The sequence below is a fragment of the Chanos chanos genome, chromosome 10 (genome assembly GCF_902362185.1).
Source record: "Chanos chanos chromosome 10, fChaCha1.1, whole genome shotgun sequence".
NCBI lineage: Eukaryota > Metazoa > Chordata > Actinopteri > Gonorynchiformes > Chanidae > Chanos > Chanos chanos.
The window spans coordinates 22955675-22981988 of NC_044504.1; the positions used below are offsets into that span (position 1 = coordinate 22955675).

The following is a 26314-nucleotide window of genomic DNA, read 5'->3' on the forward strand; positions in this document are numbered from 1 at the left end:
TTCTCACCAGTACCATTTTAGCCATGGAGACATGTCTATATATTCATGGGAAAGTAAAGGTTTAGAAAGACTGTACTGGTCTTGGTCTTGGCTGTAATGATGAACACTGTAAGAAACCTCCCCTCCAGAATCTGGTTACAGTTGGTTGACTATCTTCATTGCACATTAATATACAGATAAAGCTCTTGACAGGAGCATAAATCTCTTTTGGATCCTTTTGTTGTGCATTACAGTGATTTTACAATTCCGGTTACTATCTCTGCACCTTCCCCATGGTTGTAGGGACGGATCTCAGGGCTCACTGGTTTGATGGATTTCCGAAATGACGGGGCCAACTCCCATGTGCAGTTTGAAATCTTAGGAACAAGCTACAGTGAGACATTTGGAAAAGATGTCAAACGAGTGAGTACCAAACCAGCGGAAAAATATGAGCCACACAGGACAATCACAAATTACGACATTTGTCACTACTACATGTAAAATATGTTACACATACACACCCAAAGAGATATGCATGAATGAAGAGTTTGAATTCTTTCCCTGTTTGTTGTTATTACTGTGATACTTGCATACTGAGATTCCCAGTAAGCCCCCACTAAAGTTGAGGTTACTGCTATGCCCAGGTTACTCTTAGCGTTCTCTCACTTAACTATACCAGAATCACTCTGTCCAGAACAATGAAACATCCAAGACAAGTCAAGTTAGGTTTGTTTTCCGATGAAATGTGACTGACCTTACAATTACCAAATACTTGTGGATTGTCTCTTTCAGTTGTTTACATTGCATTAGCACTTTGGGAGAATAAGTATCCTCTTTTGGTGCATTGACAGCTTGTTGTGACAATAGACAACACAGAACGAGACTGCAGTGTCCATGGTGAGAGTGTGAGAGAGAGTGAAGAGGAGAGAGCGAGAGAGAGAGAGAGAGAGAAAGATTGTGACCATTAATGGCTTTGCTGTTTTTTGCTTGAAGAGGTGCTAAGCTTAGTGATGTACAGTCTCACACATGTACACACACACACACATGCACACGCACACATATACACACACTTACCCATTACCAAGGAGGCTTTTGCCTTCTGAGTAGGGTCATTAGGAGTGCTGGTGGTGGGTAAGACCAGTTAATGGCGTGCCAAACACACTTACCGTTGTTGTTCATTACTTCACTGTCTGTCTATTAACCAGAGGCAGTGGTGTCACTGCCTCCAGCCAATAACACACAGTACTAATGAACACACCTTCTGTTCTGACCAATAAACAGTCCACATTCATCAGCTTAAAAAATGTATTTGCACAACATAATGCTCATTAAAAACCACTCCGCCTCCTGGCAGAAGACATTTCTACTCCCTTTAGCGCTACTTTTGGCGCCTCTCTCAACTCTTTTTTCTACTGTTTCATCTCATCACCATCATCTTCATCGCTCTCTCTCTCTCTCTCTCTGTCTCTCTCTCTCTCTCTCTCCTCCTGTCATGAGGAAGAATGTCTGAAGGAATGCAACTTTGAAAATGAAGACTGAGATGCTATAATTTTTCCATTTATTCCATCACGATGGGACAGCATAGCTTTCATCGTTCTGTCATTTTAATTTCCTTTACTTTGATTCATGCTGTAAATATGTGAGGGGTTTACAGGACTAGCCTATTTGTCGTTCTAACCCTGTGTCAGGACAGTTTGTCATGTGGCATTACCCTTTTAGAGGTGGCAGTAGTTCCACAGCATATGCTGGGTAAATAATTAATGAACCGTGTTGGCATTTGCCCAGATGAGAGAGGTTAAACTGAACACTAGCATCTGCAGTGTGTGTTGTGTGTGAAGAGAGACGAGTACAGGAATAATGTAGGAAGGGTTAATGAGGCAAATAAGGCACAAGACCCATTTATCTATTTATCTCAAACATACACGCTCTTTACCTCTCTCTCTCTCTCTCTCTCTCTCTCTCTCTCTCTCTCTGTCTGTATTTATAAAAATGTTTGCTGAATTTTGGTAATTCAGGCCTCCTTTAGGTAAGCTGTGATTCCTGTCAAGCTTCACAATGAGCCATGAACCACACTTATAAGCAAGATGCACAGAAACATATGCACATGCTCTATAAAAAACAAACTAACAAACAAAAAGCTCTGATATCTTTTCAGTACACACACACACACACACAGTCAGCAGGACTTTTACTTATCATCGTCTCTCATACACACACACACACTGCTTCACACATCTGTAGCCAATCTAGCTCAATTACATGTGATCACACAACCCCATGGGTTTCACTGAAGGACTGGGGGAAAAAAAAAACAACAACTACCTTTCCTTGGAAACCAAACAATACGTAGATCTGAGTGAATTCCTAGAATGTTTATTCAGCCACAGCAGGGTCACCGAGCCCATTTGGTTATTTCCAAGGCCACATTGTGGGGATACACAGTGTGGGAGGGAATACATAGAGACCATGTAGCAGCATTTCTGAGCCGATATGGTTCGGGTTCAAGTTCAGGTTCAGGATACTTTATTTGTAGCTGGAAGTAGATTTGGTTTGCAGTAGACGAGTCATCATCCTTCTTGACACACGTTTTACAAACAACCAACAAACAACACAGACAATTTACAAACATACTAAAATTACTCAGGTCCCAGTCTTTCCCAAACCAATAAAACTAAAAATGAAAACAATAAAATAAATAAATAAAATATATAAAATAAATAAAAAGATATATCATCTTTGCAATTTCGCTATGACTTGTTCATCTGAGTAATAGCTGCTGGAACAAAACTGTTTTTATACCGCTTTGTTCTGCACTCTGGGACTATGAACCTTCGTCCAGAAGGAAGGAGCTGAAATTCAGTGTGCAACGGGTGAGAGTCGTCAATTAAAATCAAGCCAGTTATCCACTGTAACTGTCTGGTGTACAGGGACGCTAGCTTAAGCTGAGACTCACCAATCAACCTATTGGACCATTTAAAAATTTGACTCAGAGAGTTTCTGTTCTTTAAAGACGGGTTTCCAAACCATGACGCCAGAGAAAAGGATAAAATCGATTCAACAAAAGCACGATAAAATAAAGTCATCATGATTTTGTCAATGTGGAAATAGGACAGTTTCTTCTAACAAACCAAATGCTGATGCCCCTTTTCACACACAGCTTCACAATTTGCTTCAAAGTTCAGCTTTGAGTCAATAATTGTCCCCAGATATTTGTAGGATTGCACACACTCCACTGTCTGACCCTTAATAGATGTGGCTTCATGTGAAAGACCAGTACAGATGTAGACACTCTCCTTCTTGTTTTATATATTTCATATATGCTCAAAAAGGAGTCCTTCTTAGAAACAAACAAAAAAAAAATCCAGTGTTTGATTTTCAAGCGTCTTTGTGCTGGACACAGGTCAGATGGGATCATTGGCTACTCTTCATAATACATTCAATACAGATGTTATTATATAGTTGCTGCAGAGATCTAAAAGCCACATATAAAACCGTGTATACACTAACCCATCAGTAACCTATCAGCAACATGTACCAGGATTTAGGCAAACCAATTAATTTGAGGAATTACATTATGGTACATTTAGTCCTTAACTTTCTTCTTTTGTACCCTTTGAGTACCACTTGAAAGCGGATTGAAGATCATATTATCTGTGGTTGTTTTGTTGTCTTTTATAACAGCAAAGCAGCAAAGGTTTTGCATGTAGTGCCTTCATTGTTTGGTTGGAAGCAAACAAACAAAAAAAAAAAAAACAAACAAAAAAAACAAAGCAACAGAACAAGAAGCAACAGAATGAGCTATTCTGTTCAATCCGCTTTTTGAGTCTCACTGTTGATCTGAACCTTGGTGAAAGATTAAGTGTGCATTATTTTACTGTCAGATGCTTTATGGTGGGTGAAATGACAATATTTGTTTTCAGGGCTCTATGAAAAATCTTTGCAGTACATGTACTTTATGTAATTGACCAATAATAGTCAAATTTGCATTTAGTTTTTCCTCTCTTTCTAGCCATATTTCCATCTATCCTCCAAATCTTATTGAGTTGTTGCTGTCATGTAATCAGAGAGAATGGAAAAGTTGAAGTCCTCTACACTGCAGCATTTCTAAAATATTCATGGCTGTTAAGCTCAGTGAATGTAGTCTGTATTTGTGGGGTTTTTTTTCTTTTTTCTTTTCCTTTTTTTTATCAAACAGTCATATGGTCAGTATTTGAAATTTGCATTATCCATTGCTTGGATCAATATCATAAATAAAATGTTTCTAATGGGGGAGGACAGGCAACCTTAATTAGGAAGAAGAGGAATGTTGTTTGTATTATTATGTTTTCTATTGCATTGGAAGGAGCTATTAAATTTATTTTTGTTGTCCTTGTTTAATGACATTTCAGATATGGGTCTTTGTCTCTTTCATCTGACACTGCTTATTAATCACCTGTTTGATTTCAATACCTTACTTGTTTCAACTAAAGCTAAGATCAAACGATTCTTTAGACCAAGTGAATCATGCAGATAGCGAGACGCTATTAGTCATATGGTGTGAGTCAGGATATTTGTCACAGTAAATGACATGTAATTATGTTGTATGAAAGTCAGAGGGCTTACATATTTTTTTGTGGCAGCAGTTTTGAGTGTTTAACTTGCTGTGTGCCGTAGTTTTATTGCGCTGCTTTACTGTACAATTTTTAGCCACTTATGCTAACTTGTTATTTCTTTGGTAAAAGACAAGTGACAGTAACACGTTATAAAAGTGAATATTTATAAACAAACTAAAAAACTAACAGTAAACAATGAAGCATTAATATATAAGCAATGTACTTATGAATTTTTGTAAGTGATTATATTGATTACCATATTACTATATTGTTAATATTCTACTATCATATTATTGTTGTGTAACAAAAGGTTTGTTTATATATTCATGAAAAAAAAAATGATAAATCTGTTTTACAGACGCATAGACACATCAGCCACACTACTGCTAAAAATGTGTGTGCAAATCTTCACCAGTCAGAATGAATAAATGATTAGAAGTACCCACATGAGAAGTAGCAAAATTAATTTTGACCGCTTTTTATCAATATGTTTGATTTCATTGAGTCATGCCTTTTAACGAAGATGAATACAATAATTATAAAAGAAAGTGATAGTATGTGATTGGACAATTGACATTAAAATAAAGGACATTTCATGAGCTCAGTTTATATTAAGGTTCAGGTTTTTCAGTGATGTCTTGATATTTGCTTAGCATAGCTAAGAAAGGATCGCAACACTCACAAACTGCTTCATTTATATCAGATACATCTATCTAAACAGCTCACGTAATCCAGTCCACAACAAGAGACTGACGAACCGTAATTAATCCATCTTTAATTCAAACTCTGTAATATTATCAAAACACATTTCTTTTCCCAAAGCGCTCTCTCTCGCTCTCTCTCTCTCTCTCTCTGATCGCAACCACATACCACACATAGTCATACTAGCAAACACTCACAAATGCCTGCCCGCCCACGCACCCATCACTCTCACACACACACACACACACGCACGCACGCACGCACGCACGCGCGCGCACAATCACCACAGGCTTCACCTACAGAGGTTTTTTGCAGATTACAAAGGTACAGATATATAGTCTTTACTTTTTTACTTCTTCCATATTTCCTTCTCTTGCAACAAATGCCTTCAAAGCCTCAATCAGTTCAAAGAACCTTCCTATGCTTGCAGTTCAGCATATCATGCCCAGCCTTCAAACCTTGAACACGAAGCTGTGCTGAAATCTTCCATCCCTCCATCCCAGTCAAAGTATGATTTTTTTTTTTTTTTTTTGCTTTATTTTATATATGTAATTTTTTCTTCTAATATGACCTCTATGCTGCAATTTATGCACTGATGAAGTCTTGCTCTTTGAATGAACAGACAGGCCAAGTACTTGGCCTGGAAACTGTGCACTATACTGATAAGACACTGCTGAACAAAAAGGCAGTCACTGCACTGTAGAACAGAGGTAGTTTTCGAAGAGAGTTGTCCCAGCGTCCTTCATTTCCTGAAGCAAAAATGAATGTGTTTCTCAACTCTGTCTTTTTGATGCTCTCTCTCTCTCTCTCTCTCTCTCTCTCTCTCTCTCCTTCTATGTATCTATCTATCAATCTCTAACTATCTATCCATCTATCTTTCACTAAATGAAGGGGATAGCAGAGATAAACACCATTACTGCAACAGTCCTAAAAGATTCAGACACCGTTTTCAGATAAAAGGAAGCTCAATGGAGCCAACATTATCACCTCATAAGAAGTTTGTTTTAAATGGAAAAAATCATAGAAAGCATTAGGATTAATGTTAGGGTTACTATAAGAGTACCATTTCTGTCAGCATTCATAGAAAGTTTCTAGGGATATATGTGCATAGATTTGAATAGCATAGAATAGGGTAACAAACTGTTAAGCCATGAATTCACAAACAGTTCTGAGACAAAAGAAATAAAGTCATTGTCAACTCCCTCTCTCTGTCATGCGCACACACACACTGTCACATATTCTGTTGAGAGATGAACTTCCATTTTGCTGCAGGCCACAGAGTGTGTTTTTGTCAGACTATTGGCATGTACAATCCCCCAGATATCTGTCAACACTGTATGCCTCTGTCAACAGGTGCCCAGCGATTAACAATTTAACACTGGAAGAGAGGGAGAAAATAAAAGGGAGAGAAAAAGAGAGAGGGAAACAGAAAGAGGGAGTAAGAGAGAGAGAGAGAGGAGAGAGAGAATGCCTAGCCATTTAGGTTGACTGAGAGGGTAAGCATGGGCAAGAGGAAGGGAAAGGGGAATTTTATAGCAAGGGAACAGGATTTAGCAGCTCACCTCAAACTAATGGGATGTGTCAGATAGCGTTATGTTAAACGCTCCGTCATCCTGTCACACACTGAAGGACTCAGGGGTCAAATGACAAGCTGATACAAGTTAGTGACAAAGGGTCAAATCCCATGTATTAATATTCGATGACTGTGTGACCACTGTTACCTGATAATATTCACCTTTCTTAGAAACACAAAGGCAGAGATGTTAGATAATTATTCAATAAATTGTTTGCTGTATCACAAGACACATTGTTACACTTGGCCCTGGTTCTGTTGTCATTCTCACATGGAAAGAAGGCTGAGTAGTGTTAATACTCTAAAAAAAGCAATGAAAGATTAGAGTGTACATGTGTGAAGTTGTATCAGTACACATGATGGGCAAATAGACTCTTGAAAGCTTCACTCTTTTTTGTTTGAATAATATAATAACACTACTGGGCATGCTAGAGAGAATCTTTGGATAGTCAGGTGTAATTCCATTGATGCTGTGTAATGCTATTGCCAGAACTGCCAACTGATGAGTAGATGGTTTATGTTAGCTGTACCTTATGGTGTCAGCCTGCATTCATCACACTCCCTGCACATTGCCGCAGACATTTCTCACACTATGATTGTAATAAATTGTGCATAACTGATTCTACTTAATAATGAAACTACATACATGATGTAACACTCTTTGGTGGTAGTATAGATGCTTAGGAATTTAGTGTGATATTTGGCAACATAGAAGCCTTCTGCAGTATCAAAGGTACGTTTTTGTCCTTTGTGGAAAGCAATGTCTTGTCTCACTGTCTGACAAATTTACCGCCAGTGGATATTGCATTGAGCTGGCTGTGAACATGTAAGGCAGGGAAGGTTTTATTACACTTTCAATCATTTGATATTTTCCCCTTTTCTCTTGCATGTGAGAACTGTCTTTTTCCAGGCAGAAACTAGTTGCCTAAATGCCTAAATGAAACTTCTACTTTCATTACATTATATTGTACGTCTGTTTTCACTGAGTAGTAATTTAATCATTAATTGTTTCACCAGCAGAATTATTATTAATGTATGTTTAAGTCATGGTATACTTGCCTCCTCTTTGGTTCTCTCTCTCTCCCTCTCTCTCTCTCCTTTTCTCTTTCTCTCTCTTTCTCTCTCTCCCCAGCTGGCAACGTGGGACTCCAGTCGTGGGTTGAACGGTAGTTTAAAAGAGAATCGAGTGGATAGTGGCATGCTGGGAGTGACACTTAAAGTTGTAACTCTGTTGGTAGGTATTCCAAAGGAAATGAAATCTGTTCAAGTAGATACACAATGCATGCACTCCAGCTCTTCTGACCAATCACACTGGTGAAGACAAGCAGCATGGATAAACAGGCCCAATAAATATTTATGAACTAGTCAGTGGAGCACCCTCTTGTGAATCGTAGGTAGTGCATTATTGTTAACCTCAGACACGGTGATCTAGCCAACACCTAAGCAAACCTTTTTTCCAACCTTACACCAACACACCTGATTACAATGATCCATTGTTTGACAATTAGCACATCAAATAAATCAAGTGTGTTTATGAAGAGGTGAAACAAAAATGTGCAAGTCAGTAGAGCCCTCACATCTAAAAGATATTTAGCCCAAAACAAAAAATTGTTCATCAGAGAAATAAAAAATTGACTGATCCTCAAACACTTTCCTATTTCACCTACAGCACCTTGATGCTTCTGTAAAAAGTTAATTAATAAAATCGTAGTTAGACGACCAGATGCTGGTTTTGTTCTGTACAGACTGTCTCACAAGGTGTTTTCTGTTTTATCACAATGGTGTTGTCTTTCCTTTCACAGTATTAAATTACCTCTTAAACAAACATTCATTGGCAGTAGTGATACCATCAAGCACTCTTTTTACGTTGTTCTTTTTATGAATGTGTTTTTTTTTTGGTTTCTGTTTTGTTTTCTTTAATCTGATGGGTATCACAGCTTAGATATCAGCTGTTTCGTCTTGCCAGGTTTCAAAGGACTTTGTCCCATTGAATTGCACCAGGTAATTTTGGTCTGATGAGGCATCACACGCTTCCCTGATCAAGGTGTCATGGGTCAGTGGTCCCTGTGGAAACACTTCATTCAGATTAACCTGGAACTGAGGCTGTCAAGCTGTCATTGAAGAAGGTGTCACTCACAGACAATCCCTAAATGAGACTAACCGCAACTCTCTGCCCTTGCATCAGACAAACTAAACAAGATAAAAAGAAGGTTCCCCAATGAAGTGTCTTCTAATAATTCAGTTGAAGATATCCTCTTATCTAGTGTTGAAATATGACAACACAGACACAGCCTCTCAACATAGGTATTAGCCTTTTAGCTATGTCCTGACTCATACTTATAATTTATAGACAGAAGTTAACTCTCAGTTGTTCCCAAAGGACAAACTATAAAATTTGGAAGGCTTCAGCTGTTAGAGGCTGTGTGCATTATCATCACTATTTTTATTAATCTATCCATAAAACCGTTTAAATTTGGTGGTGATTGGATCGCAACTCTCTGCATTCTCTCTCAGAGGAACATTTCTCAGAAACAGATGATTAAGCATTCTCTCAAATGATGTCAGTGTTGGGCAGGCTGATAAAGAAAAGCTCTTTGGTAATTTGTTTGTTTTCTTGTTTTCCTTGTTTTCTCTACTGTAGGAGGAGCCATTTGTGATGGTAGCTGAAAACATTCTAGGACAACCTAAACGGTATAAAGGTTTTTCCATTGATGTTCTAGATGCTCTAGCCAAGTTATTGGGCTTCAAGTATGAGATATATCAGGTGGCTGATGGGAAATATGGTTCTCCTCTACCCAATGGTTCTTGGAGTGGCATGATTGGAGAACTCATCAGCAAGGCAAGTTTTGCACTTACTCATCATAATCCATTTAATGGCTTGACAGGGTTGGAAAGATGTCAGATAATGCAATTTGTGTGAATGCAACTATCAGTCTCATTTCAAATTATTAGCTGGGTGACACCATTATATCTGCTGTGTTTTTTTGTTTTGTTTTGTTTGTTTTTTTGTGCGTGTGTACCAGTTTACGTGATTATATCTGTACTTGAACCTATTACACATATGTTAAATATGTATTACTCTTTAGAGGGCAGACCTGGCTGTATCTGCTATAACCATCACTCCAGAGCGGGAGAATGTAGTGGATTTCAGCAAGCGTTATCTGGATTACTCCATTGGAATCCTGATGAGCAAATCAAAGGAGAAGATCAACATTTTTTCTCTGCTGGCACCATTTGACCTGGCAGTGTGGGCGTGTATTGCAGCTGCCATACCAGTGGTTGGGGTTATGATCTTCTTACTCCGACGCATTCAGTGTGCACATTCCCAGAATCCACCTGGGCCCCATCAGCCTGCTTCTGTCACTACATCTCTCCAAAGTGCCATCTGGATTGTCTATGGAGCCTTTGTTCAGCAAGGTGAGCCTGGGTGGTAAAGCTATAGAAAAATTATTCTGTGGAGAACTAAGAAATAAGTGCATGGAGAAAGACAGTGTTGTGCAGTGACACTGACATTTTTAGAAGTGACAGCTAAGCTGTTTTATTAGCATTTAACAGAAACAGTTTTTCCCCCTACCTATTTAAAAATTAAACTTGATTTTCAACTGCCACACATCATATCTACCGGGAGGCAAGGAGGTCCTCAGGGATGAGTAATGCGTTTTGTATTTTTGACAAGAACCAAATATTTAACAAAAAAAAAAAAGAGGACAATGTTTGGTGCTGTTGTACATGGAATGCAAATCTTGCCAGGTGGCATGAGTGTGTATGTTTGTGACAGAAAACTGCAAAGGTGCCTTTGAATGTTTTGAATGGACAAATGTGAAGTCTTCTGGTCCAGATCCAGCCATGCAAGATGGAGATAAATGACTCTCTTTGCCATGCCAGCCCACCCTTCCCAGTTGGGTCCATCAAAACCTGGCTCCCATCCTATCTAGCTCTTAAAACACCCAGCTGTTCTAATTTAGGGTATTCTTACTTTCTTTCCTTGCGCTTGCAGGGTTTTTTGTTTTTGTTTATTTTATGGGTTTTTTTTTTTATTTTATTGCCCTTTAACAGAAAAGGGGGGTATTTTTATTGTAAAGCTTTGAAAGAAAATTGTGGCAATTACCCTGCTAAAATTCACATACTATGGAGAATGGTATTTTCATGGCAGCTGTAGTCCTCAGTGGTTTTCAGTTTGGTGGTTCTAGTTGGATGTTCCATTTGACCGCATGATCGATTTCGATCAGAACAGCATTTATGACCATACTGGACGTCTTACACTGACTTAACCCCTAACCCAGTCTTTGCTGACTCAGAGTGTTTCTGATAAAGCTTACCGAGACTTGAAAGTGAAGCAGCTAAAACTGCTCTGGAGCTCCTGGCTGTTGCATTGCTGTCACCGCATCAGTCTTGACACCCAACAACTCTTCTCATTTTTATTTATTTATTTTTTCCTCTTTTTTCCCTTTTGATTTGGCTGATGACATTTCTTTAGCTTTATGCTCCGAGAGGGAATTTCGTATTGACATTTCCACACTGGTTTATAAGGGTGTGGATCTCTTCTACTGAGAAGCCCTGAGAGAAAGAAAGAAGAGGCAGTGATGAAAAAAAAAAAAATCTCATCGCATGGCTAGATCGCCCACTCACTGAATGAACAAACAGTGCCTGAGGAACACATGCGAAATGGAAGGAAGTGGAAGTGAGATGAATGCTAGAAAGTGAGAGAATTAGGGAGCAGAGGAAAAAACAGAGCAAAAGAGTCAGTGAGACCACAATGGCCAGAGGAAGGCAAGAGAATGAGTTTCAAAAAGATCGACACTCAGTTCAAGGGTGGGGGGTGGGGTATTGATTTAATGATGAAGAGACAAGAGAGCATTGCCATTGCTAGACTATCAAGTATAAAAGGATATATTAGGGGAAAGAAAAGAGATACATGGTAGAGACCAGTGAGATGAAAGACTGCAAAATAAGATGTGATGGTGGTTTCTCTCATATCCTCACGTTGCAGGTGGTGAATCCATCATGAGCTCCATGGCTCTGCGGATAGTCATGGGAAGTTGGTGGCTCTTCACTCTCATTGTCTGTTCTTCGTACACAGCGAACCTAGCAGCATACCTTACTGTCTCCCGTATGGACAATGCTGTAAGGTAAGAGTCAAACATTCCTGGGAGTGAGACATACCACGTATTGGAACTGATGTGAAGGCATATAATTAAATTAGTGTTGCTTGGTGAGCTCACTGTTGATATTCTTAAGTGTTCCTGGGTATTATAAAGTCTTGTTTGCAGATTTTCTCAGAGACATAATTATGGTGTCAATTAGTTCTTATTTAGTTCTCATTTACTTATATAGTAAATGATTCCTGCATATTTTTCAGTAGGTTCTGAACTCATTTAAATGGCATGTGTATAGTTCATTCCTCTGATGAATATGGTGTATGCACAATTCATCAGTGTTTTTTCTTTTTTTTTTTTTTTTTTTGAGGGAAGTTAAGTGTCTTAAGCGTGAAGGAATTAAAGCATTGAAACAGCTAAAAGATATCCATAGGTTTTATGCACTTGTTTAGATTTGTTTGCTTTTGAGAAAGACATAACTTCTCTCCATTTCTAGAGCAAATCTCTATGCGGTCAGAAAAAATGTCTGGCTTGATGAATGGCTTCACAGTTGTTATATTTGAATCAGTAATGAGAGCCATGTGAATATAGTTTGTACTTGCCTGTGTAAATAATATCTGACCACATATCCAGTTTGCTCAAGAGGTTCTGCAGAGTGGCTGGAGCACTGGAATTTGCTTGCATTCAGTTGCGCCGATGTTAAGTAAATATTATCTGCTCATGGTTAAGCTGGAGAAATCAAACAGTGTTCAGACCTGCAACAGGCATCTTGTTCTAATGATGACTTCATCATTCAGACACATCGCATACCCAGAGGAATTTTGCCCATGGGGTGATTCCATTTTCAGCCATGGTTTTGCAGCAAGCAATCAAAATAAAATATCCAGATATTTCAGTCACTTATGGCGTACTAAGATTTTTAAAATTGTAATCAAGCAATCAAAATTCTCATGCAAATCAAAGAGTGCTTAAGATGTCAATCACTGGAATAAAACAGTCCCATTCTAATTTTAGATGTTTTGTCTAATTACCTCACAATTACTTCCCCAGATAAAGTAAAAGTCTGTGTGAACATTCCAGACACGCAAACTGTGAAAAAATGGACAAAACTGTTGTTGAACCTAAAATGTACACATCACACATCTCATCAATGTGTTATATTTTAAAAGGCAAATTTTCAAAGCTATATCACTGAATGTGCAAAACTAAAATCTATTTATTGAAAACAACTCCATACTAAAAGTTTTCATTATACACCATCAGCTTTTTGCACCAATAGCCATCTGTTTTTGTGTCTTTGCCAATCTTCTCCAACACTTTTTAATCTGTGGCTGCTGAGCCAACTGTCCTGAAATGGCATGAAGACAAAGTTTCAGGGAAGCAGAACTCAATTGGTGGCTAAGCACTTCTCTGGATTCATATACATTTGCATTCATTCATAGCTTCCCCTCACTTTCTACGAAGGAGGGGAAGAAGTGGAACTTATTTAGCTTTTCTGTTGAGGGCTCTGCAGCTGCATTTGCTGAGCTAATCACCTTGTTTGTAGCTGATATCATAATTTGGCAGCCCTGCTGCTGCATAATATTATACTGTTACCCCGTCGTTGTCCACTGGGAGGTTTTGATATTGCTCTCAGTCATTGAGAATGAAATGGATATGAATGCACCAAGCCCAAAGAACAGTCTCTGCTGAGTTGTGTTCCCTAGCATGACCTACAGCAAACCTGTTCATTTTCAGGTATCACTTATAACCAACAAATTTAACTTTGGTGTCCTGATGTAGAAATTTGTTTTGAATGTGGTCCATCTAACAATTCTCTGAGCCAATTATGTCTTGTTAAATTAGTCACTGAAATCATAAGCAAGCCAACAAAGATGTTTGCTCAAAACATATTAACCATATCCAGCAATGACATTCATATTTTTAAGGGCAATATTTCTAGTGTGTAGATTTAACTTTGGGATTTTGCCTCAACCCAACTCTTGAGAGGATCACCTTGTGAGTTCAATTTAATTCAGCTTAATTTTATTTGTATAATGCTATCTACAAGAGACACTGACACAGTGCGACTTTACAGGACATTTGGCCTGAGGCCCCCCCGTGAGCAAGGAAAATGTTCACTAGGTATGACCTCTCCCTCTCCACCTCCCTCTGATTCAGCCTGTCAGCATTCGGCTACGTCAGCTTACCAGCTACCAGCTCATGGGCTGATTAGTGATTACAGCTGTTCCCTGTTCATGATCTCATTAGACTCCAGTATATATGCTCTTTTGTTTCCCTCAGGTCTTTGCAAAGTCTTTCAGTTCCATTGAACTGTGCTGCTCCTGGCTTTTAATATTCCTGTTTCCTGTTTCTTGTTTTCTGACCCTTGTCTGTTTATCATTTTCAATTTCTTGCCATGCCTGCATTAGTCTGATATCCATATACCAAACTTTGCCTGTCTTTGGGATTTGGATCTGGTTTAACATTTTAGATTATGGTCAGTGCAGGACATGCATCCTGAACCTTGGAGACATCACACAAGGAAAACGCCTTTCATCTGAAATAGGAGGAAATCTTGAAAGCAACCAGCACTCAAAAAGGGGAGCTGATCAGAATGGCCTTTATGCTGGGATCAGACTATACGATATTTCTGTCTTTCACGATGGCCACTATGTCACATTAGGCAACTATAGTGCCATAGATTCTTGCCGTGTCTTGGCCGGGAGACTGGCAACACTACAAGTATGACCCCAACCAATCATCGTACACTGCCTTTCAAGACCTTGCGCAAGTTCATATGTCATCAAGGAGGACGACTGTCATTCATCCTATTGGTCAATATCAAGGAACATGTCGTAGGAGATGTCAGACTAGGCAGGAAAATACAAAAAATTCTGACATGCTAGACGTTTTGTATTGTGTTTCGTCATGGGGTGTCCCAGACGCCACATTGCTGTTCTTAGATTATGTCACACTACAAAGGGTAAAGACGCCCATTTGTCGTTCCAGACATTCACATTTGGGCCCGACGGTGGAAGTGTCAAAATCAGGCTGAAATCATGTAGTCTGAACTCAGCATCAGTGTAGTATATGGAATGAGGATGTAGGATATCTTACAGAAAATTCTAGGAACAGCAAGTTATATTTTAGGAAGTCAGTTGTATAAGTATAGTCTACTCCCCCTACCTTAGTTGGCAAGTCCTGCTACATGGTACAAAACAAAAGCTTTGTTTTGTAAACTTCTAATGGGTTACTCTAAAACTTCGGAACTAACAGAGAAGGTTTTGCCATCACTCATGCACAAATTTTACAAGAACCTGAAAATTAACCACTATTCACTGTTTCTCATAGAGACACAAAGGTGTCAGATACAAATAATGGATTTTGCACATTGAGTCACAAACATCCCTCTGAGGTCCCTGTACCAATGTTTCAACAACTACAACTTAAATAATTAACCACTTACGTCATTTGCTCCAGCACTTAGCACTCAGCCTTTTCATTGCCTCCTTATAGCACTAAACTCTTCATTTGGGTTTTGCAAAGGACAGAAAGGGTGTGAAAATGTGTCCAATCCTGATGGATTTTCACCCAGACCAATTATAGCTAATGACATATTTTTGAGGGAGCTTTATTGATTCTCACTTCTTAGGACTTGAATGAGAGCTTGAGAACATGGAGTGCTATGTGGAAAAAGCTCTTCTGATAGAGTCAGAGAAACATGCAATGGTCTTTGTTGAGAGGAGGATTTTTAAGTTCAGTTCATTAGCGAAAAAGTCAGATTGTAGATGCTCCTAGCACAATATCGTGTTCCAGTAATGTTCATCTTTGTAGAATCTCGCTATACTTATTTTGTGGTTGTTCTACGTAGTTGAGTGATGTACAGATGGTGTTGGTTGAGATGACCTTGAGTTCTTAATTTTGTGAACTAGATTAAAATTAATGTATGTTACTTGATTCATATCATGTTATGGTTCAGAGGGTTGTTAATTCATATATTTTTTTGATAAGACAGAGGGGATATATACAATGGGGGAGGAATTCTTGCTCTTTCAGATAATGTTTATTCAAAAGTCAATGAGAGTCCTCAAAAGAGAAGAGGTAGGAACACCCATAGCAGGAAGTCCTGACCCTTGCCTTAATATTAACCCAATAATGAGAAATTCTTTTTTGTAGTACACAAACCAAGAGTGAAGCAACAGATGGCTGTTTTTATTATTGTTGTTGTTTTGTTGATTTTATACCTCTCGGGTTTTGCTACACAGAGAGGATTTCTCTGAGCAGAGATGCTTTGGTAGGTTAGGGATTCTCACCAGGCGCTGAGGGTTTGTTGTTTTCACTTCAAGGTGAGGTAGCAATAGGGATGTAGACGTAGTAGGCTACTGGAGGGCTGCAGACTATATTGTTTCAGCCTTTCTTCTGGCTGCTGCTGTCATGTCCTTAAGCGAAACATTTCATCCAACGTTGCTGTAAAACACTCCTTGCACACATGCCATAAAAGGTTGTTTTGAAAAAAAAAAGTCCTTAGTTGTTAAAAAAAAAAAAAAAGTTAAAATACTAGTGCAATAGTAGCTGTGTTTCAATTAAATTCCTTAGATTAAAAATAGTATCACAGTGTAACTGTGCAGTGCAGATTGTTTGTATTGACACAAATCCAACAGTCAGTCTGGGTGATCATCTGCATGGTTCATTTGCATGGCTGTTTTGAAGAGTCACATGTGATCTAAAATTAATTAAACTGATTCATTGACCAGATTTTTATCATCTCACAGTTAGTAATTAGATTAATCAATTCTTAAAATAATTGGATGGTGTCCCATTAACTAGCCCTGTCTTAACTGAGAGCTGATACACATCTGAATTTGCCACAGACTGTTTGAAATGCATTAGGAGATACAATATATAAGTGCATACATGGTTCTGACAAAAAAGCAATCTCCAGTGTTGTTAAATAAGCATTAACAGTGAAATTTGATTGATACTCACCATAACACAATTACCTAAACGACAAGTCAGGAGATTCTGGGAAATGCATTAATTGCAATTTGAGAGAACACTTAATGTCATCCTTTGATAGGTCTCAATGTTTTAGCTCCTGCTTTTCCTCAAAGTGTAACTGGTGACAGTGGTCATAATTCGCTGGACCAAAGTAAAGGTTATTTACATAATGGCAAGGGTTGAATTCAAGCCTTTCATTAATGATCTTAGTGTCCAGTCACTGTGGGTCTAAATGTTACAGCATGTATCTTTTGTATGGTGACCTTTGTTGGAAGTATCAAAGGACAGTGAAGGACATGGTGTTCCATTTTTCCTCATCGGGTAGTCTCAAGTGTATCTGAAGTGTCTCCCAGCAATGAAATATAATCATGGTAGAAAATGAATAATTTTAGTTTTAGCACATTTCACTCACCTTCACAATGTGCCAAATACTCATACATTGTACTTTTTTAGATGTCTTGAGTTCCTTGTGACTCTTATCCACAAGCTGAGTGTTTATTATCCAGTTTGACAATGTCATAAATACGCTTCAGAAGATATTTTCATATACAGTAGGGTTTTGTTTTTTTTTAATCTTATAATTGAGGACCAATCACATTTCCATTTTTAGATTTTTTTTAAGCCTCATCACAAAACAGTACCATTCTCATAACTCCATGAATTGTCTGTGAAACAAAGAGAAATCTCAAATCTCAGTGTGAAACCTTATCAAGTGGGTTTATTCTCTATATGCACGTGCACAAACCTCTTAATGTACTCACACAAACACACAGCCTCCAGAATAACATGCCTTCAGAGTGCCAGACATCAGCATACCCTATCTCATTTTATCTCCACATTAAGCATTTTTTTTCATCCTCCAGATCCACAGTAGGTGAACTCTTTTAGACATCATAGGATACTGAGTGTTCTTTATTCATCCTTAGACTGTTGTTTTGTCTCTGAAAATTTCTTACAGGACTTTCCAGGACCTTGCCAAACAGACGGATTTAACCTATGGCACAGTCAGAGAGTCAGCAGTTTATGAGTACTTCCGAGTAAAGGGCACCAACCCTCTGGAACAGGACAGTACCTTTGCAGAACTATGGAGAACCATCAATAAGAACCAGGGCCAAGAGAACTCAGTGTCTAACCCTTCTGAAGGCATCCAAAAGGTTAGCCTGGGACATGTCCATGGCTTTCTGCGACACTCGGGCCACATATGCAGATCAACTTTGTTTTCAATGCAGGAACAATGTGTGCTTTTTACCATTGTTATTGACCTTTGGTTATTCATAATACAGAAAGCTGTAAAACGATTTTAAAATTTAGTCCAGGGTACTTTGTGTCCTTATTATTACACAGAATTGTCTCTCTCATGTGGTCGTAAACATATAAATGAGGTACTTATTTTTTAACTCGTCAGGCACTACGATGGGAAGGTCACTCCAATATCGCAGCATGAGAGTCGAGTTCAGTAGAGCATAGCAATAGAATTGTTGGGAACCTACATGTGACAGCAGAGGCGTGGAGAGTTATTCATTATGTGTATACAGGACATGAGTCTGAAGCATATTTATGAAGAAAAGCCAGTAATAATTTGACCTATGACATTTGTTCACACTCATCATGTCTTCTCAGAATTTGTTAATGTTTGAGTTAACATGGCATGAAGAGTTATCTGTGAGTATACGTCTGAGAAGGGAAAAGAAAAAAAGAGAACTGTGACATAAACAGCAAACTGGAGCCTCCGTGTGAGTGTGAGATCATGCCTTTTAGAACAACCACACACACACTAAAGCAATTACAAGCACTAAAGCCCAGCACGCCCATGCTTAAATGACATGATTAATTTTCTTATTGTCTTTGGCCTGTGTCAATCTCAATTTGAACTGGTTATGCTAATCTCATTCTCTCTCACCTGCGTGACACCTGCAATCACTCAGTAATTCCTTAAATTAAACACAACCAATTCACAGCACAGACCTCCATTACTGGGTCTGGATAGTGTTTCAGGTCATTAATTGTATTTTTCACTTGGTCATATATGCTGCTAATATCAGTAGAAAATAAATTTGAAAGGATTTAGGAAATGTTAAAAAGAAGTAACACTAGTGTCTATGTGTTAAAGATGTATCACAAATCAGTGCTAATGAAGGGGAGCCATAATACAATCCACATTTACATGTCTAATTAAATTGAACACCCCCCACCCAACCCCACTCCACACACAAACATTCTTTTTTTTTTTTTCCAAAGACTTTGCAGGAGATTGGGCCCTCCTCACTCCTTTCAGTTGATTTTTTTTAAACTTGTCTTTATGAAGGCTTGTCAAAACAAGGTTGATAGACCTGCATAGTTCTAAAGTGAAGAGTGAGTAAGGGTTTTTTGTTTGTTTTTTTCCCCCCTCTGTGTGTTGGGGAAAAAATGACATTTCCTCAAGGGATGAAGACACTCTTGAGAGTATACAAAGCCCACAGAGGGAAAAGAAGTTCAAAGGCGACCCAAATCTATCCTTAAAATGTAAACATCTCCTTTCACTTCAGATGAAGTAATCCTGCTTTATAAAGCCTTGGTGACTAGAAACATAAGCTTAAGGCCAGCCTGCAGATGAATCAGTCTCATTTTTGAGCTGTTCTGTTTGAGACTAGAAGAAAAAATTCCTTGCACATTAACACATTTTCACCATTAACACAACATGTGATAATAGTGTTTCTGTGTCATACACCGTATTGAAGCAATTGGCAATTAATGTAATTCCACTCTGTATCCCCCTCCTCTCTTTCTCTCTCACTGTATGTGTGTGTGTATCTGCGTGTGTGCATACATGCATGTTTTCCATCTCAGGCTAAGCAGGATTTGTATGCGTTTCTCTGGGACATGGCAGTGGTGGAATATGCAGCACTGACAGATGACGACTGCACGCTGACTGTAACAGGAAACAGCGTGAGCAGCAAAGGCTATGGTCTAGCCCTTCAGCATGGCAGCCCTTACAGAGACCTCTTCTCTCAGAAGTGAGTTCTCTGTCTCTTGCTCTCATGTTTTCTCTTCATCATTCAAGTACTCTCTTCTACTGCCTGTGCTGTCTTTCACTCTTTCTCTGTCTTTTTCTATCAGTTAGGTTGAAGGTACACTGGCAAGACTTTTAAAAAATACTGTCAAAGCTATGTATAATGTATACAATCACAGTGTATACTAAAAAGATAATAGAACTTTTGTACTACTATGTACCATATGCATATCTGATCTCTCTCTTTCTTTCTCTGTGTGTGTGTGTGGGGGGGGGGGGGGGGGGGGGGGGGCTGTGGGTATTTGCTAGTACAATTATGTGTTGTGTGTGTGTGTGTGTGTGTGTGTGTGTGTGTGTGTGTGTGTGTGATCAGAGAGAGATTTTGACCAACAGTCAGCACAAAGGCCTCATTGCTTACTTCTCAGGTCATGACACAACACTTATTTACATATTTAGCTGCAATTTGGGCACAATCATTCCTCTCTACTAGCATAAAGGGAAGCTACTTCTTATTTGTCAACATGGATAATTGAGGGGTGTATGCTTCCAATCATTTTAAAAGTTTAAATTTTATTAACCTCTTGATATTCATTGCACTCTGTGAAGAAATGCAGCTCTGTGCTCTCTGGTCTGCCTGTGTCAGGCAGGTTGTGTTGTGTAGGCTATGCTCACTGAGTCTGTAGATTATCAGTCCTTTTCTCTGTATGTTTGCTTTCAGGTCAGCCCCCCCCCCCCCGACTTCTGTCCATCTCTTTATTGTTCATTCTCTTTGAGTACATCACTAAAGAATGCTATTATTTTATGATCCTAGTTCAGAATCGGTATCTGAAAGCATATCTTAGTATTGAGATATTTCCAGTTCTCAACCCAAGAAATTTAATTCAAATACATGATATGGTTATTTTGCACAGTTCTCGCTGAAAGCTACTCTGTTTGATCTAGAACAGACTGGAACATCAATAACAGTTTCATCACTGACATCATTGAGCCCAATATTTTTTCACTCTGAAAGGAAATGACTCTTTTTCTTAACTCATAAATGAACTCCTTGTCAGAACCGGTTCAGTGACAGGGTAAAGAAAGGGACTGGCTTCTTTTGTCAGATGCTGTGTTCACTATTCCATTCCACTGTCCATACCGCCTTTTAGACTACACAGTGGAGTTTTGATAAAAGGCTTGTGAAACAGGCTAGATGGTACATGCACGTGTGAATATGGGTGTGTGTGACGTGTGTTTCTCAGGATCCGGTACTGTCTGTATATGCTATCACCCCAATGAGTCAGAACATGCATGAAGCGGCATACTCCTCTTTTTTCCAGACAAGGGATTAGTAATGCACAGGATCAACTCATGTTCTGCTCAGAGATTTTCCATGCAGAATGCAGTCGGCCCTGGACGTGTCTTAATTGTTGAATAGGACATACAACAAAAGACCATAAAGAGAAAAATCAGCGTTCCTAAAGGAATCTGTGTAGTGAGATTCGTTTAGTTCCGTTTGACAGCACTTCCTCTTTTTACAGTGTCTTAATGTCAAACGAAATACATTGCAAATACATCATAACTTAATTTATCTTAATTTTTCATTACATTAAGATAAATTAGCTTTCAATTTAGAAAGTGTAAGTACTTCTTAGGTATTAAATATGTGCTTTAAAAGTTCACATTTTCATACTTCGTACCTTTAAACCAGAGTGTCTGTGCTGCGGTGGATCAGTGCTACCACTAGGAATATCATTAAACACAAACCACATGCACTAATCTACATGCTGTGCACTAGGGCTTGAAACACAGCAAGTGTTAAAAGATATGAACTACAGAAGTGCAGATTTAGTGCCCAAAAACAACCTGCATGTTGTGAGCATCTACTCTATCACTGTGCCCTCATTTTGCATTGTCTTTATTCAACACCTCTGTATAAGGATGTGCTGAGAGTGTATTGATTAGAGAAGGTTATATTTGGTTCTGTTGTAGGACATACTTTTCCAAACTGAGAAAGTTCTAATGCGGTAGGAGTACAAGTATCATCCGCTGTCATCATGGGTTTGGTAGGGATGGGTTTTGGGCGGGGATTTGCAATCCATGTCTATAAAGTTGTGTGTTTTTTTTCCTTCTTTCTCCTCTTCTTCTTCTTCTCCTTTCCCATCTTTTCTCTGTCACCTTGGGCCCTTTTATTCTGGTTATTTGCATTTATATAGTTTTATCACAGTTTATATAGTTTTGCCTCTAATCAAACTTCATTTCTGTAAATTTAATTCAGTATGCCACCTCAGATTCATAATTTGCATGAAGTTCTGCATATTGAACACATTATCATGGGAAAATGGGTGCAAATAAAAATTATGCATGCATCTTATGCTTATGCACCTTTTCTATTCACCTGGATTAATGCATTTTAATTGGGCCTTCAACATGCCTATCAAGTTTGATGATTTGAGGCTGAAATTTAATGGATGGTATGTGTCCAATTTGTTCCCCTTTGGCTACTGTTTAACATTCCTACACACTTCCTGTAATTTGTTGAGTGGAATTCTTACTATTAATTAGACCTGCTATATGGTGGCTTAGAGGACCAATTTTGTTTAGAGAGAAAATAGAGAAATACCCTCAGGTGTTGTCTTGTTTACGGTTGCCTGCTAAAGCTGATCAACCCTGCTATGTGTTGCATTCAAATTTATGATAGCTTATAGTTCACCTGTTTCAACATAAATTAAAATCTGATTAATTCTATTGAATGAGAATTTAGAGGTGCCTCTGTTTTAAGTGACCCTGTTTTGGTGGTTGCTGAAGGGACAGGCTGATGAACAAAAGAAGCATAGTCAGTAAAGTAAAGCCTATTAAAACATTAATCTCTTAAAATGCTAAATATTAACTCACAGAAGTGTAACATTTATATTACTTGACAAACCCTCTCAGGAAACATGTCTTTGTCCATGCAAAGGTTGCATTATTTGATTTCTTCCTTGTTACGTTATAATACTTTGAAACTTCTACATTTCAAAGTAAAAATATTTTATTCATACTGTGGGTTTGATATATGTGATTTAGACTCATCTGTATTTGACTGTATTAAGTTCATAGTAAAATTTCTGAATTGCTTAGATATCTCTGCATTCATTTCTGCTGTGTTTGGCGCTGTTCTTCTTGTCCGCTGCTCATTCTGCTCTGTTTAACTCTCTGTCTTTTCCTTCCCCTCCTTGCAGGATTCTGGAGCTCCAGGAGAAGGGTGACTTGGACATCTTGAAACAGAAGTGGTGGCCACGGAAAGGCCGTTGTGACCTTGACAGTCACGCTGATCCACAGCCAGAGGGCCGGGCGCTGAGGCTGCACAGCTTCGCCGGCGTCTTCTGCATCTTGGCCGCTGGACTGCTGTTGGCATGCCTGGTGGCCGCCCTGGAGACCTGGTGGAGCAGCCAACGGTGCCGGCGAGCTCAGCCCAAAGAGGTGACCCCACAAGCGGCCAGGCACCAGCCTGAGCCCCCCTCGTCCCCGCCCCGTCTTCACTGCGCCCAGGACTGTTCGGCCACTGCCACACTCTACTTTATGGATCCAGACGCCACAGACGTGAGCCCCGACATAGTTGAGCTCCAGTACACTCAGCTATAGGTGTGAGCCTCAATTCTAAACACTTATCTCACGTGATATCATTACTTCATATGAACACATAATCTCGACACAAGAGGGAAATTCTGCATGCTTTTGTTTTTGTTAATGGAGATGCATATCTTGGTTCAGAAGTATGGGGGGAAGCTTTAATCTAAAACATTAAGCACAGAAACACATTATATTATATTCATTGATCATTTTGATAAAAGGTTTTATTTTTTAAAGATCTGATTAAACTAATTGGCATCTTGTAATAAATTAATTAGCTATTTAGTTAGCTATCTTCAGACTTCAATACGCCAATGAAGAACCTCTTAGAGACTTAGAATCTTGTCTAAATATTTGTGCATGTATTCTACAGAGGAGAGGCTTCACATGGATCCCTAAACTAAAGTGTGTGCAATGAGTAAGCCAGTATATCACCCTTTCTACCCCATCCCAGTCCTAGCCCAACCCAGTCCTTAAATCACTCTTTGCCTTCTCTCCTTTCGTTTCCTTCCCATGTCTTTTCTGACCTTATGAGCCAGTAGATTTGAATGGGTGAGAGAAGGATGGCAGAAACCTAAAGGTGGGACTCAACAAACCAGCCTCTCCTTGAACATACCTTCAGAATGATATATGAGACTGTTAGAGTTAGGGACGAAAGGGTTAGGTAAATCTGCCAATATTTTATGGAAAACTGCAGCTGATTGAAAAAAATCTCTTTGGTAGGCTAGAGGCTGATTAATGCCACAACATTTCTCAGAAGAGTTTGTTTGAATCAGGCAAAAAAGAGAGACAAACATCAACAGGAACTTTTTAAAAAGAAAAAAGAAAAGAAAAGAAAATGACTACTATTGTATCTAAAAGGGAAAAGAATCAAATTCATCTGAGAAGTACATAGTGTTGAACTGTGGCATAATGCCACTATGCTTATCAGATCTGATTAAATGAATATGAACTGAACTGAGTAGTAGACTAAAATCCACTGTGCAAGCCCTGACAGAATGGCTTTCACTCTTGCTTTCACCTGTCCAGCCTTCTCACTGAGGGAACACACGACTTAAGGGGCTCTCCCCTGAGCATCAGCTGCAACAGCTAGAGCATGCAATAAGAGCCACAAACCCCCAAACAACAAACAAACTCTCAACCCTTACCCATCAACCTCACCTCACACCCCTACTGTGACTTCTTATTGCAATTATATGTCAATGTCCAGACAAATATATGTGTGCATGTATGACTGTATGGATGGATGGATGCTTGTATGGATGGATGGATGGTAGTTGAACATTCTCTGTGGTCTTGTGCAGGTCCTGAAGGACTACAGACTGGAGATGGTGTCTGGTCCATTGACATATAATGATATAGCTGCAGCAGGCTGCGGGCGGGACATTTGGCCAGAGAGAGGGAGAGACTGGGAGCAAGCAGAGGCTTTTGACACAGGTCAGCAGAGACCTGCACATAGACTGCAAGGTGGCCTCAGGCGGAGGAGGAGAAAGAATATAGAGGAGGAGCTGGGCATGATTGGGAAAAAGGGGAGGAGAAGGGTGGGATGGGAGAGGGAGGTGTTCTAAGATCTGTCTACCATTTCATGTCATAGCCCTCTGCAGTTTGTCTCATGGTTACTGTCTGATAATATTTTTCATTGCCTATTATAGAGTTTCTCAAACAGTGCATACCGGTGTTTTGGCCCTGGGCTAGGTCTGGGTGAATCAGACATATTAGCACAGGGCTTGAAAAAAATATGCAGGAAAAGGGGGCTTGTGGACTGTGTTGACAAACAAAGAAAAGAGAGAGAGAAAGAGAGAGAGAGAGAGAGAGTGTGTATCAGTTGCTTGATTTTACTCACAGACTGCCATTCATTCAGCTGGTGCCAACAGAGTGTCTATGTTCTCCTGTGTTTTTTTCTGTGTTGAATGTCATCATTTCATCTGTTTCTCTTATCACCCTCAGATTAACCATTCAGTGGGTTCTCTGAGAACCCAAAATGTTTTCAAATGTGTATATTAGAAAAATAGGCCCTAATATACCTAGCTTGTTGATGCCAGGGCCGTGATTACTGTGTATGTTGCTGGTACATTAATGTTGACCACACAGAGGCACATACTGAGGCATGAGGACCTGCTAAAACAGCAACTCTAGTTCTTCTCCTCTTAAAATCATTGTGAACAAGTAGTGTATTCACATTTCCTTTTTCTAATATTTACAGATACGTTAGATGAAGTTCAGTGCTACAAAAAAGTGCAGAAAACTATGTTTTGAGAGTAAATGTTATCAATATAACCATATTATTTTTTAGGTGGATCAGCAGAGTTCTGTGACAGCGTCAAGAACTAAGCATGAGTCCTACCTCAAAGATTCACTGAAAGACTATTAAATTCGTACCACCACGTGTAAACAGATTTTGAAGGGATATTTTTCATCTTGACATTGACATCCACTGCAGCATCAGTTATGCATGGCTGAAGAAATTTCACACAAAACTATGTCAATTAATAACACCATTTTCCCATAAGAAATGTGGCAACATTGTAGCATTTCATTCACGTGTGTTTCCTTGATTTTTCCCAGTAGTTTTCCCCCTGAATATACAGCCTTATTTACATCTCATGTGTGGTACATTCTGATCTCTGGTCACTCTGCTGATGTTTGGGAATTACTTGTCTATTCTTAACAGTTCAACTCAAGCCTTTAAAATCAGAAGTCAACTTATGTCTCTGCCAAACTCTTCATGGCATAAGTTGACATAGAAATTGACACACTTGTTTCACAAGTAAAATTCAGTTTGACAGCCCAGAATAGGGTTAAGGTGCACTGA

The 26314-nt window shown here is 39.0% G+C and overlaps 1 protein-coding gene across 2 annotated transcripts in view; it reads left to right on the top strand.

The window, feature by feature from the left end:
• Positions 1-26314, top strand: part of grid1a (glutamate receptor, ionotropic, delta 1a) — a 183455-nt gene that overhangs the window by 156339 nt on the left and 802 nt on the right. For both annotated transcript variants that reach the window (XM_030786758.1, XM_030786759.1), the window contains 8 exons: positions 283-402; positions 7979-8080; positions 9488-9685; positions 9933-10263; positions 11837-11975; positions 17881-18076; positions 19749-19915; positions 23112-23352. In XM_030786758.1, coding sequence (XP_030642618.1) covers positions 283-402; positions 7979-8080; positions 9488-9685; positions 9933-10263; positions 11837-11975; positions 17881-18076; positions 19749-19915; positions 23112-23352 — 1494 coding nt within the window. The remainder of the gene's footprint in view (positions 1-282; positions 403-7978; positions 8081-9487; positions 9686-9932; positions 10264-11836; positions 11976-17880; positions 18077-19748; positions 19916-23111; positions 23353-26314) is intronic.